At 35.0% G+C, this 15,657-nt stretch overlaps 1 protein-coding gene across 1 annotated transcript in view; it reads left to right on the top strand.

Annotated features, from left to right (window-relative positions):
- DOK6 (docking protein 6) overlaps positions 1-15,657 on the top strand; it is a 656,109-nt gene that overhangs the window by 390,629 nt on the left and 249,823 nt on the right. Inside the window, exon 5 of the mRNA XM_020985625.2 lies at positions 15,212-15,401. Within this exon, the coding sequence (XP_020841284.1) occupies positions 15,212-15,401 (190 nt within the window). The remainder of the gene's footprint in view (positions 1-15,211; positions 15,402-15,657) is intronic.

Raw genomic sequence — 15,657 nt, forward strand, 5'->3', positions numbered from 1 at the left:
TTTGCTTCTTGAGTACAAGGACTATCATTTACTATTCTATGTATCCACAGCACTTATCCCAGTACCTGCCACATGGTAGACATTTGATAATTGTTTATACCCACAGCAACTTGATAAATGTTTATTGACTGCCCCATTATAAACACACAGATATACCTATATAATCATACTTATGTATCTTTATGCATGTATATGCTATGTGCATATAGTATATACATACATACACATGTATGTATATAAATACATTTAAGTATGGTATTATCTGTTGTATATATACTTAAATAGTATATATGTACATAAAGACACATATGTGCATATGGCCATTGGTAGAAATGTGCATGTATACTACATCAGGGTCATATATACATATTGTACAGATATGTAATAAAGGATATGTGGATGGAGATGTAAAGATATGTACACAGAGTTAAGCATAAAGAATGGATACAATATAGCAAAAATAACAGTTGAAATAACCAATTACTCACTAGAGACAAATTCCAAAAAAGAATATAGTAACAAAACACATGATTACCAGTAGCTACACATAGATGCACCAAGTTGAGGCAAAAAGGTAAAATAACCAGAGGTATTAAAGCAAGGAGGCTAATTTGACCTCAAGGGTAATACTGAGATTTGGTAGGATAAGACCTGTCATTGGAATAGGGCTGTGCATGATTATACCATATTCAAAAGAAAGAAGAGAAGGGAAGGGTTTTAGAGTAGCATTTTGTGTTAAGAAGAAACCAAAGAGGAGAATCATATTGAAGCACATTCTGATTGAAAAAAAATACAAAAGAAGAGAGAAAAAGAGAAAAAAATCACAGGAAGAAGAAGTAGAAGGGTTTTTTTGTAGACTTCCTGGATAGATATAGAAAATAGGGGAAGAGTTCAGGAAATGGATATAAGCCTTGAACAACAACAAAAAAAAGATGTAATAATTATAGGGGCTTTAGTTATCTAGATATTTACTGGAGCTCTCTTTCTGACAAATTTAGGAAACTATAACTTCTTAAATCACATTAATGTTTATTTTTTTCTTCAAAAGATGAAAGAACCAATAAGAGGAAATTATATTTTAGATCTGATTAAAATGATCCAAAACTAAGAACTCTCATCTAGGCAAAACAGCTGTCCATAACTTTTGTTTTTTTTAGTTAACTATCTGCAATGAACTTTTTCTGAATGCTGGAACACCAAGACGCAAACAAAATATTTTACTAGCACCCATTTCATTTTACAAAGCAGATATCTAAACTCAATAAAGCCTCTGTGTTCTCTAAAGAATTTTCTGTTATTCCAAGATTTTTATTGTGCTTTAAATACTCATTTGAATAATCAGGAAATGTCTTTGCAGTTGGTATTAGGAAGAAGCCTGGGTAGTAGAATTCAGCAGCAAGCAATTAATAATTCAGTCACACATGATTGTCATGCGGGAGGGCTAACAGTTGGCAGAAGGTGGGTATCCTTAGCACTATGTCAGACTGAAAACAGTACAGGTAGACAGGTATTTATCATCTGGGCAGTCAGGCAGCAGGTAGAAGGAACTCAGACACAGGGTCTATTGTTGAGAGTGAGAGTCTAATGTCTTATAGAATTAGGGCAAGGCCTCAGTACCAGCCAACTGGCATACATTATTATTTGTTGCATGTAAATTAATTGAAACTCTTATTGGACTTATTTATATTTGCAATTTTTGCCTATAGTTGGATTGAGTGAGTGACATAATGTTTTTGTAATGAAGCTTTAAATCATTCTTTTACATTTTACTATGCAAAACCTTTTCAATACTAAAATATTCTTCTGATATCTACTCATGGCACCGAAATGACCCTAGAGGCTCATAGATATTCCACTAGAATATCACTCAAACATTACTAGGTTCTATCAAGTCAGAAAACATTCAAGCATGGGCCTCACATATCTTGCTTGGGAACAAGACTAGATAATTGAAGCTGCCTCGCATGAGATTGATCCCTCAAGTAATGAACTTTTCAACTGCAACAACTCAGGAAAATCCTCTAAGGTGTGATTTCTATAAGTGAAGGTAAAATATATTATTAGATAATTAAATAATTGATCATTAAAGAATTGAAAATGTATCAAAGATGATCACAGTGTAATATGTAGTGTTATAGTGTATATGGACGCTAAGTAACTATTAATTCAGCCTAAGACCACATTATTCTTTGGCTGCCACATCACATTGCTGATTCATATTATTTTGCATTCCCCTAAACTTACCAGGTCTTTTTCCCTAGTTACATCTCCCTCATCTTTAATTTTGTGACTGATTATTGAAGCCAAGTATAGAATTTTAGATTTATTCCTACTAAATTCCACCTTCTTTGATTTGGTCCTTGTTTCTAACTTTTGGAACCATTTTGAATCCTGAGTCACTTGCACAACATATTACTTTCCATGCTATCTATGCCTTCATTCAATTTATTAATTTGTAAAATGGTTCTAAATTAAATCCAAAGACTGTGAAATACTTCACTGGAAACTTCCATCTAGAATGAAATAGATTTACTGGTTATCATCCCTCTCCAGCTCCTGATTACCACTGAGATCCATGGAAAAAAATTGAAAGGGTTACCTTCAGAGGTAATGCATTCCTTTACTTTGGAAGTCTTCCAGTTGGGGCTAGTTGTCCATTGGGTTGTTTGTTATAGAAGAGATTTCTATTCAGGAGCAGGTTATACTAGGTGGCTTTCAAGTCTCTTCAAACTTTTAGATTTTGTGATCGTCTTACTCCTTAGGTATGGTCATTCATCTAGTTTCACAGCACTATATCTAGGGCAGAGCTGTCTGTCTTGTCTACAATACTGTGAGCTTATCAAATGCCTAGCTAAAATCCAAGCACATGCTGTATGTCTATAGCATTCTTTTGATCAACACTCCAGTAATCCTTTGAAAAAAAGGGAATAGTATTACTAATTAGATATTCCCTGTATGCATTATAAAATCATAATGGACACCCATCAAAGGTCATTCCTCTATGTACTATGCCAGAATATTATCTAGATATTATCACATATTCAAATTCTAATATAACGATATTGCTGAGGGAGCATTCTAGAATTGGAGGCAGTATAGTTCTGGGCCCAATCTCTGCCTTATATAATTACTTACTAGCTTCATGACAATAGGCATGTTTCTTAAGCTCACTGAATTTCAGGTGCCTCAGATAAGAATGGAGATAATGATATGAGTAGAACTTACTTCGTTGTGCTCCCATGAAGATTAAATGAAATCATGCATAGAAATTATGTACTAGCTAAATATTAGCAATTACTATTTACAAAGTTTTCAAAAATCTGAGGTGACAAGTTTTTAAAAGTGAATTTTAAATTTTAAATTTCAGACACCGGGAATTTGTACTACTAATATGGGAAACCTTTCATGATATTAGTGTCCTTCCATTCATGAAGCCTAGTTTTTTTATGTGACTTTTATAATTGCAAGTCTAATGTGAATTAAATCAGTTCTTCCTTAAACTCAAGTCCTCTGCTTTGTGTTTTCCATTTATCTTTAATATGTTAGGTCATGTAGGTAAAGAGCACAATTTCACTATTTTGTTCTAAACTTAATTATATTTTGATATGTCACTTTGGTCTCCCTTGTCATTTCATTTCACTAATTTTTTCTTATTATTCATTGCTTATTATTTAACTGTCTTACTTTTTATAATTTATGGGATCAAAATGAATTAAATATATACCTTAAATCTGAGTTTTAGATTTTGTTTTGGAAAGATAATTTCTGAAATAATATTTCAGAGGGGCCAATATGGTCTTTCACCACAACATATGTATCTTTCCATTTGATCCCTTGATAAGCTTTAGCAACACATTATGCCACTCGTGACATAATACTTAAAAATTACAAAAGTATAGAAAATGGCCAAACCTTCATCATCTTCTTGGAATCCCACAAAGTCTAATATATCAGTTGATTCAGCCTATTGCTTTCATTTATCTATGCCTACTTTCCTGGGATATATGCCCATTTTGTTAAATTAATCCCAAGTACTTTGCAATTAGCTATTAGAAAATAACAGAATTTTTAATATTAAAAAATAAACATTCTTAGGGAAATGTTCTTCCCTCACTTTAAACTTTGAAAATATGAAAACGTACCATAATAAGAACCTGCCTATTAGTGAGGTCAATCTGAGCATGAGTGGAACCTCAAGGAGACATCAAGGGAGAAGCAAGTAGGTGCCAAAATGAAATTTAATTTTATTTCACAATTTTGCTGAGGACTTGCCTAGGGAAGTAATATCTGCTCACTTTCTATTTGTATCTAAATGTAAGTCATTGTGATATTTAGAACATCTTGATTGTCTTCAATCATCATCAAAAAAAGAAAGAAAGAAAAACATCACAATATTTTACCATGCACAGGGTTTCTTTTTGTAATCCCTCAAGTTAAACTTTTGAAACCGAGAATGTAGATTTTTCAGTGACACACTGCAGTTCTGATTCCTTTTTTCCCTGTTCCTTTGTTGATTTTATCAAGGCATGGTATAGTACCAGTGGATTGAATGTGGGACTTTCAATTGGGAAGACCTGTGTTCAAATCCTGCCTCAGACTCTTACCATCTGTGTGACCCTGGAAGTCACTTAACCTCTCTGTGCCTCCCTTTTTTCTGCTATAAAAGAATGAGATTGGACATGTCTGTCTTCTAGATGCTCCTAAGAATTTATCAAGATAAGATCTCATCTTCTGGTTAGGCCCTTATAGGTATCTCAAAACAAAAGATCTACCCCAAAGCTGTCACTTAGACCTCTTCCCTGACTGATTGGAATTTGCCCTGTCCCCTTAAAAAAGGTTTTCTTTCTGGGATTGCCTCCCCTGTCTAATAACAAATTTTGAAATATGATTTCCTCATTTCTTTTACTTAAAATTTACACTGTATTCTGATCTTTGCCTTAACTATAAAAAGACTATGGGATAGCTAGACATGCACAAAACTTTCAATTAAAGTAAAGCCAAACCTCTCTAAATGTCAGGAATTGGACTAACTAGGAATTCGGAGATATTGTTATTATATTAATAATGTTTCATCTGATATACACTGCAAAAAATAGAGAAAGGTATTATGTGAAACTTAAGGCCATTATACATCCCCTAGGCTTAGAAGAAAGCTAATTTAAGATGTGGCTGATTAATCAAGTAATATCTATTACATCTAATTCATTGTCTTGTCACTTAATTCCACGTCCTTAGGACATTGTCCTCTCCTAGTTCATTGTCCTCCTATCTATTTATTCAGCTTATTTTATTTTTCTATTTATGTTCTACTTCTATATATTCTTTATTTCTTTATCATTCTCAATTTTTATCTCACCATTGCCATATAATTTTAAAAGTCAACATTTCATGCAAATATTATATTTTCAAGGTTTATGAAAACCTTTCCTTGTATTAACATGCTTGGGGAGTAGATTATATGCATATAATTACCCTGATTATAGAGAAAAGAAAGCTGAGGCTCAGAAAGTTTCAGTAATTTATTAGTAAGCCCCATCATTTATAGATATCAGGAGGTCTTGTACCAGATCTTCTGAATCCAACTAAAGTGAACTCTTGTTCCAATATAACATGCTTGTTCTTTAATTTTTGTCAAAAAACAAACAAATAAACAAACAACTACTGCCATGGTCCCTGAATTTTTACTTGAATATCCTGTGTTTTTCTTTACAAAGCTATGTATGCTGTCATTCAAACCTGTAAACAGAAAGAACAATCCACTTGGGATTTTGGTCTTAAAATATCACTCAAATAACAGGTTTCTATTAAGAGAATTAATAAGAAATTGCACCAGGAGAAGAAAGTGAGTGTCCATAAGAAAAATTAATTCAACTATGGGGACATGAATGGGAGAAAAAGATATCAAATGAATCAAGGCAGAGTTATGATGATTACAAATGGAAGAGAAGGAAATGTTGATATAGCATATATTTCCTACCTTTTCCATTTTGCTGTTTGTTATGAAAATTCATTTAACTTTAAGATTCTCCCAAATACTTGTTTCTTTTACTGCCACTATGTTTTTATAATACTTTTTTTTTGGCACAACCCCAGTTTTCATTGATTTGCAAAACAATGTTTGGGTTCATTTTCTTTAGGCAAACTGAGATACACTTTTGACTACATTGCTGTATTAATAGGATTTAGTGAGGTTCGGATTTGCTCCTATAAATGACACTCTCCAATGCACCAGAAAATAATAGGAAATAGATAATTTATTTAGAAGAAGCAAAGCACAGATAGTTTGAATTTGCATAGAAAGCATAAATAATAAGAACAATCAATAATATAGCACCGATCAAGAGAGTCGGTAATGGAAGAGAATACATCACCAATTCAAGGGAACCTCCAAAATCAATCAACGGCTGGGAGCCCCGTTGCAGCCAGTACAAACTTGAATTGTGTAAAGATTTTCCCGGGCGAAGCGTCCTTCCCGTGGGTGAGGCTCAGCGGGCTTACAGGACGCAGTGTTTTTATATTGTTCTAAACAAAGAAGGCTTGGGGCCAAGAAGCCCTTTTTGATGCTTGCGCTATTCATGGTTTGTCCAATACACATCTGACCTTAGCCACGCTCCCATCCGCCTGAGGCTTGGTATTTTGTTTTTTAATAACATCACGTCTCACAAGGAGAGGAGCCAACCCTCCATGTCAACGTGACCTAGGAATGGCTAGTTCCTGGAATGCTAGGCCAAGAACACTCAGGAGATATGGAACGGTCATGACCGAGATTTGAACTGAACCTATTTATTTGAGTGATCTTATTAATTTAAAGGGGAATTTCCAATTTCCATTTCAATTGCTTATATTAACTATGTTTTTATTTTAATTTGCATCCCATATGAATCTACATGAAATGTTTTAAAATATGTTTTATTGAAGTTTTTCTTCTTTATAGTAAAGTCATTCCTGGAAGTCTCTCCCTAGTTGAACTCTCCCTAATAACAAAGAAATGCTGTAAAGTGAAGAGATTGGACTTGATGATATCTGAAATCCTTTCTATCCATAAAGACATTACCCTGTAATCTAAGTAATACAAGTACAGTGAATCCAACAAACACATCCAACAAAGTAGCTGCATCTGATGATGTAAAAGCCATTCTTTCTTTGGTGGGAGCAATGTCTTAACGATCAATGAAAATCAGACTAGTTTTCTCCAAAAAGGTATTGAAACCATCCTTGAGACCTGATTGACTCTAAGAACTAGAAACTATTGACATGCTGGTCACTCAAATACAAAATTATCACAAGGAGCTCCAGGTACTCTCTCATAATTGACTGGTAAACCACTCAAGTAGGACAGCTTCACTAATCTGAATCTACTTTTGGGGTATCCTCTATCCCTATCCTTATTGAGTATCCCTCTCATACTATGTCTAAGTAAATATACTTTTGTAAAATGTTGAATGACTTACTATGTTCTCATTTATTCAAATATCAAATGTAAACTATCAAGGAACCAATTTGAAATGAGGCCTAGTCCAGAACATTTCCATAGTAGACCCGGTAGACCCCTGTCATCCCTATTTTGAGAAGGTAGGTTTGTTTCATATTCTGTTCTCCAAGACTTTCATTGTTTTTTGGTTGCCCAAGTTCAGTATGAATACCCTTTCAATACTTTTTGATATCATTTCAAACACACCTTATGTACCCAATAAAGGAACTGCGTATTTTCTTACTAATCTCATGAAATCAGAATAATTTAGTATCAAAGTGGACTCTTCTCTTTTTTTTCCTGCTGGAGAAGTAATGCTTAGCCCACATTTATATGTGTGTGTGTGTGTGTGTGTGTGTGTGTGTATAACACATATGTACATGTGTGTATATACATATAGAAAATATATGGGCTAAGCATTATATACATATGTGTATATACATATGTATGTATAGCCTAAGAGCATACCTGACTCATAAATCTGAAGTGGAATTAGAAATAAATTTTTGAAACTTTAAAAATTGTTAATTTGGGGGAATTTGGCTGTGAAAGTTGAAGCTTAGAGTAGAGTAAAAAGCACTAGACAGAACTGAGATCTGGGTTCTAGTCTGGACTGCCTTCCTCTACATGAAGCAGACCTTAAACAAGCACTTAAATTTCTTTAGGTCAGACTAGATCAGGGCTTCTTAAACTTTTTCCACTCACAACCCCTTTTCACACTTCAGCAGTATTCATTGGTATTCCAAGGCCTAAGGGTATGCACAGTGCAAAGAACACATGCTTTGTGTTCACAACCAAGGCTGCAGTGAAGCTGCACAATACAACATGGGCAAGCACTGCCAGGAACACCTCCGATTCATTACGCATTTGATTTTGAATTAATTTTTGGTTGTTATGCATTCAGAAATCTTTTACTGTTGCCAAATTTTTTGTGACCCCATATGGGGTTGGTTGCAACCTACAGTCTAAGAAGCACTGCTAGATTATCATTAAAGGTATTTCTTAGCCTTAAAATTTTATGACTTAATTTTTATGCTGCACTGTGTTCTTTTATATGGCAAATAAACTCTTTCCTTGCCTCACAAATTAAAGACTTACATTCTCTGACTTATATATACTACTTCACAGCTAAACCATTTCAAGTGTACCTCCTTTTATAAGACTGATGCTTTCTGTTATAATTTTCCTTGTTCTTATTAACTTATTAAATTCAGTTTAATTTAAAACTTTTATTGTATTATTTGCTTTTACATCACCTTCATCTCTCAATACATTCCATTTTATAAAAACTGTTTAAACATGATAATAAGGATTGATAAAGCCTTAAGTCTTCAAAAAAAATTGGCTGATTCTTCAAATATTTAAAAGTCATTTATAGGGATTACATTTGTTCTACTTGGCTATAGAAGATAGAACAAGGACTGATAAGTAGAAATTTCAGAATGCTGATTTAAGCTATTTGTAAAGGAAAATTTTCTAACAATGTGCTGCTTTGGCATGCAGTGGGTTCACACTAAATGGACATCCTTCAGCAAAGGCTGGAGGTCTACTTCTCAGGGATGTTGTATTAGGGAACTGGAATTCATATACAGGTCAGACTAGATGGCCTTAGAGGTCCCTTCTCTTATTCTGTGGATTCAACAAAAATTTGTTCATACTATTTGTAAGAAATCACATATTGAGGATCCTGTGATAAAATAAGACATGGTTCCTGTTCTTGAAGATCTCACAAGCTAGTTTAAATGTTCTCCAAGGTCTCTTCCCTCTAACAGTTAATCACAACTTTGCACGTATAATTAATGTAAGTAAAATGCAATACAAAATAAAAGAGAGATCCAAACTAAGTGCTTTAAGAACCCTAAATTGCGGGCTATGAAGTTGGCCTATTACTTCTGGTTGTGATGGGAAAAGTCAAATCAACAAGCATTTATTATGTGGCTACTTGGTGACAGACAATGCGCTAAGTGCCAGGAATGCAAAGAAAGGTAAAATATATTGCTGGACCTCAAGGAGTTCTAGTTGTTAGGATTTGCGGAGAAAATCACATGAACTGAAAGAGGAAAAGCAGAGGAGATGAAATCATGAAGTCGACTCCAAGGGCTTGGGAACGTAAGATAATATGGAGAGGGTTTTTTTTTTGACACAAAGTTGGGGGGGTGGGCAGGAGGCAGGGAGAGAGGGATATTAGAGGACTGAAATATCACAGTAATTCCACAGTGTGGCATGGCAGTCACAAAAGCTAATCAGATCTTGAGCTACATTAAGAGAGAGATTTTTTCCAGAAATAAGAAGGCAATCATTCTCCTACAATCTCTCTGGGTCAGACTACTTCTGGAAATAAGAGAACTAAACATCTCAAAAGACTTTAGCCTGTACTGGCCAATATATAGGATGACCCCAAAAAGTTTTAGTGCAATTTGAAGCTTTAATCAGTTAAAACTGAATTAAGACTTTTTTGGACACCTTGTAAAAATAGCACAAATGAAGGAATGTGTTAGTCAAATTGACCTCTGAGCTTATCTATGCCATTCCCCTTGAAGGATCTTATATGGACCTGCAAAATACATTGAAGTTGGAACAATATTTCATGGAGCACCTGGGAGAATTCTCATGCTTGTCAACTTGCAGATATAAAAGATTCTACAAGTGAGAAGGGTGTTCCCCTAGGGTTACATGAAATATGATCTTCAGTCCTGAATGCTACAGTGTAAGAAGGATATTGATAAGAATATTGGAAAAATAGCCAGGGCAAGTGGCATTGGGAAATGCCTCCAGTTTGTTCCATATGAGAATCAGGTGAAATCGAAGATTTTTAGCCCAGAAAACGGAAAACTTAGTGAAGATATGATACCCATCTTCAGGTATTGAAGGGCTATTGTGTAGAATCAATTAATTTTCAAGTCGTTATTAAACACCTACTATGTGTCTCGCAGTGTTCTAGTTTCTGGGGATACCATGATAAAAAAAAATATTCTTCCAGGAACAAGGACATTTAAAGTCTACCCAGGGAGACAATATGTTTTTACAAAAGCAGAGAAGCCATGTGCCAGGCTAGTCAAACCACCCCCACCATCTTGGCCACCATCAGATCCCAATGGAGAAAGCCCAGGACTCTGAACCCAAAAGATCTGGGAATAGGAGTGCTCCCCAGGGCCATAATAACCATTTCTAGCCTAACCCATAGAGCCATCATTGAAGGGAAAAATTACTGTGGAGAAGAGGCCCACCTTCCTCATCACTACAACTAGTGGCCAACTATCATCAATGAGTTTCTAAGCCCAATTTGAGTGATGACATCCCTTAGACCACCTGTTCTGAATCTAACCCGGACCTCATTGCTATCTTCTGGGAAATCAACTTATGTGGAGAGGATACAGCCATACACATCAATTGCCAGAAAAATGCCACCCCAAGGGCAGGTGAGCTGGCCTAGCTGAAGCTAAGTACCCAGAGAGAAAGAGAGAGGAGGAGGAGGAGGAAACATGGGCCAGATGAGTGAAACCATCACTACCACCTTGGTTACCATGTCCCCTCAGATCCTGGTAAACTCCAAGACTCTAAACCCAAAAGCCATGGGAATAATGATGGCAAATAGTGACATTAAAGAAAATGCATTAACATTTGCTTCACTGCTGCACCATAAGGGCCATGGGACTTTTCTGTCTGACTTGCAGCTGAAAACTTTCATGTTGTCTCCCCCATTAGAATGTGAACTGCTTGAGAGGAAAGCCTCTTTTCTATTTGTATCCCCAGTGCTTTATACATAGTAAGTACTTAATAAATGCTTTGTTTATTCATTCACCCATTCTTTAAAAAGTGATGTCATTCTAGACAGGAGGTCTCTTCCAGTTGATTAGGGAATTTCATTACATATCATTAAGTTACCTTGAGAGGGCTATTCCACAAATTGAGGTAAGTGTGAATAGCCAGTAAAAAATATGAGAATGGAAGAGGATTCTGGGAAGATGGTACGGTAGGTCAGAAAATTCCAAGCTCTCAAGATTTTCCTCCACAAAAGAGATGAAATAGCACCTTAAGGCAAACGTAGAGAGGTAAAAATAAATAAGAGTAGGGGCAGAACAAGGGTTCTCCCAGGTAAAGGAGAAGATCTGAAGAAAAGTCCCAGGATGAGATTTGGTCCCTGTGAAGAGTCAACACCTCCAGGCTAGGTCCTAGATCCTCTTAAACAGTAAGTGGCAAGCCCTGGGATTAGCTAGGTTGGGAGGCTGCTTCTGCCCCAACCCCAGGAACTTTTACCCCAGGACAGTGAAGGGAATTGGGCATCTGAGCAGGGGAAAGTCAAGAGAACCTCTGCTGTCAAGGAACACTGGGCACTAAAGTTTATTGTGTGTTTGAGGGGAGCAGAGGAGAATGACATGATCACACGTGGGCTTTAGAAAAATTACTTTGGTGACTAAGTGGACAAGGATGGACAAGAGTGTAAAGAGCCTTGTGGCAGAAAGACTGACCCTTAAAAAATTCTGAATATTTTAGTGGACTACAAACTCAATAAGAATCAACAATGTGATTTGGCAACCTTAAAGGTTAATGTGACATGGACTGCATTAGGAGCAGGATAATGTTCATGACAAGTGAGATGATAGTCACATTGTACTGTGCCCTGATTAGACCACAGGTAAAATATCATGTCTGGTGTTGTACCTCACATTTTTAGGAAGGACATTTATAAGCTGGAGAGTGCTCCAAAAGTGCAAACAGGATAATGAAGGAATTCCATTTTATGTCATGTGAAGAGTTATTGAAGAAACTGGACCTGTTTAGCATGGAGGGGAAAAAAGAGAAGAAATGTAAGAAGAAGTGTATGTTAGCTGAGTTCAAACATTTGTAGGATTGTCAAATCATGAGAGAATAATTTCTTCTGGTTAGCCCCAGAGGCAAAATGAGAAGCAATGGGTGGAAGTTACAAGGGAAAGAATTTAGGTTTGATGTTAGGGAAAGCAACAATAACAAGAACAACTTCCTAAGAGTCAGAAGTATCCAAATATCAGAAGAGCTGGTTCAGGAAGCACAGGAGAGCTTCAGGTAAAGGCTGGAAGACCACTTATTAGATATATTTTAGAGGGGATTCTTGTTTATGTATATACTGGAGTAAATGACCTCTGAGATTGCTTTCAACTATGAAATTCTGTGATTCAGTGAAGTGCTAGTGTTTCTTTGTTCTTTGGCACAGACTCTCAAATGAAAATATTTAGATTCTGGAACTGGCGGAGAATATTTGGAGCCTCTGGTTGCTTGTTTTTCTTTCAGTGATATTACAACCACATTATCCGCAATAAAGGATCCAAGATATCTAGAGATATTAGTATCTCTGCATATGAATAGCATTAAAATATTAATATTATTAAACTATAATATGACAAAACACAATACCATTGTGTTGCATTATTATATTAATATCTCTAGATGTTTTTGGTCATCTATTGTGAATAATATAATTAACAATAGAAAGCATAGGTATCCTCAAAGAGATACTGAGGAAAGGAAGAAAATTTATGGTCCAGATTTTATATCTTTTCTTGACTCAATTTTTTGGGTTCCCAGTCTATTTGAATATCTGTGACATGAAGTCAGTTCTTTTGACTTTATTGTCTGTGATTTCATCGACTTTTAGGTGTTGAGATTGGGTGGGAATAAAACATGATACATTTCATATTGAATGTGTTTGTTACTTATTTCTTAAATCTGTTGGATGGAGAACAGTTTATTTTTTAGGTTTTTTAGTATTTTTTGAAATGCAACATGTAATCAGCCCTCATTCTTATTTTGTATCTTAGAAGGAACTGATCTAAATGTGAAATGCCATTTTACAGTTTAATGGATTCTATATATGTTTTATGGAACAAGATGTTTAATAAAATCTGAGTTGATTTTTTACTTCTTAAAAAAATTCAAAGATAAGAACATAAAAATGATAGCTCTATAGTTTCTGGACTATGTGCTCATCCTTATGTTAAACTTCATTGTATCTAAACTTTGTCATTTTTTAGTCTTTATTATCAAAAATCCTTATTAAAAATGTCTATATAATACCATTCAGTCAGACCTACTCTAATACTGGCCAAAACTAGTCTTTGGGGTAAAAACACTCTGAAATCCTTATTGGCAATAAGCATTATATTCCTAGACAAACCACTTCTCTTCCAGCTGTGTTTGTGCACCTCCCAGAATAATTAATCTTACAATTCTGCACTTAGAATGCTACTTCCAGTTAAAAATGGTCTCAACTAATAATATCTGCTGGTAATTCTAATTCTTTTTTTTATTGTAACAACTTATCTTTGACTTTGCAACACTCCACCATTTCCTTTCCCCTTACTTAAGAAGGTACTCTGTGACCTATATTTATTTCTTAAGGGAAATTGAATTAAAATTCATTGAATTTTGTTAAGGTGATTTGTGTACATCGCTTGAAATATCCTAGAATATTACAAAACTGTGGTTGTGATTCACATTTTTAAAACGAGTTCTCCTCTCAGATTGCCATGCATGGAAAAACCTGGAAAGCAACAATTTATTTTTCTCACTTTGGGCTACTCAATAAAAATACTGTCCCTTGATGGAAAATACAGAAAACAATAAGTGGACTCAAATGCTTCATATTGAACATGTATGTTGTTCATATAGAATAAAACAATTTCATATTTTTCCAGGTAACTGTCTGTGAGTTACTTTGGATATCTTATTAAGTATCTTTTGTGGCACAAGGGTATATTTCACCTTAAGTTTATGATACAGTCTGTATAAAATTTTATTTCAAATAATTATTATATTAATCACCTAAAATAAAAAAATGCTGGACAGATATATTTTAAAATGAACTTAAGAAGAGGCATGGTCATGGTCTAGTTAAGATCTAGGTTCAGATACTACCTATAACACATACTAGTTGTGTGACCATGAACAGGTCACTTAATAATCTCTCAGTACCCCAGAGAATTCTCTAAGAGTAGACAACGTAGATGAGTTGACCATCTGAATTGGTGGAGGGATTTTCATCCTAGGATTTTTTCTCAGTGAAATCATAGACATATATGTATGCACATATATGTCTCTGTGTTTATATATGCATATAGACATTTATTTAAATTCATCAAATATTCAGTTGTTTCAGTTGTGTCCAACTCTTTGTGATCCCATTTTGGGGTTTTCTTAACAAAGAGCTTTCTTTTCCATTTCCTTCTCCATTGCCTTATCTATAAAATAAGGAAACTAAGGCAAACAGGTTTAAGTGACTTTCCTGGGGTCACACAGATAGTTAATGTCTCAGTCCAGATTTGAACAGGAAGTTGAGTCTTCCTGACTTCAGGCCCAGCACTTTACCCACTGAACCACCTAGTGCCCTCATCAAACAAAGCATGTTTTAAAAACTATTGCATAAAAGTCATTGTGCTAAGCCCTGGAAAACTAAACCATTTAAATAGGAACTATTCCCTGGGCTCCTAAAGTTTATCATTTTATGGAGATTGAAAAAGTGTAATAATGAGGGTGGTATGTCACACACCCAAAGTTATAATCTAAAATAATACATGGTAGATACCTGTGAAAGACAGAAATACTTTAAAAATTCTGGTCAATAATAAACATCAAAAAAGTTATAGTATGGGTAGATATGAATGATTTCTGAACATTATGATAAGTATAAGTAAAAGCAGTGAAATCATAAATTGTTAATTACTGTTTTCATCTTACCTCCATTATCTCTTTTTTTTTCCTTTCCAGAACGATTCAATGTGTATCTTATGCCTACACCAAATCTAGATATTTATGGGGAATGCACAATGCAGATTACACATGAAAACATCTATCTCTGGGATATTCACAATGCCAAGGTCAAGCTGGTGATGTGGCCCCTTAGTTCGTTGAGGAGATATGGTCGTGACTCAACTTGGTTCACATTTGAGTCAGGAAGGTAAGATCCACTTGTCAGTATCAAATAGGAAGAAAAATGTACACCAGGTGGACTCTTTAAGGAAAGGTGATACTCACCATAGGCCAGGATGAACATTATCCTACTTAAAAACAAAAAAGACAAAGGAAAAACAGAGGCTGTGACATCCCCAATAAATTGTTTTGTTTTGTTTTTCCTTTTGATGAAAAAAAAGTAACCATAAGAAATTCTTCTTGGTTGACTGGGATGTCCAGCAGAATAACTTTGTTAATCACAC

This window comes from Phascolarctos cinereus, unplaced genomic scaffold (genome assembly GCF_003287225.1).
Source record: "Phascolarctos cinereus isolate Bilbo 61053 unplaced genomic scaffold, phaCin_HiC Scaffold_4;HRSCAF=312, whole genome shotgun sequence".
NCBI lineage: Eukaryota > Metazoa > Chordata > Mammalia > Diprotodontia > Phascolarctidae > Phascolarctos > Phascolarctos cinereus.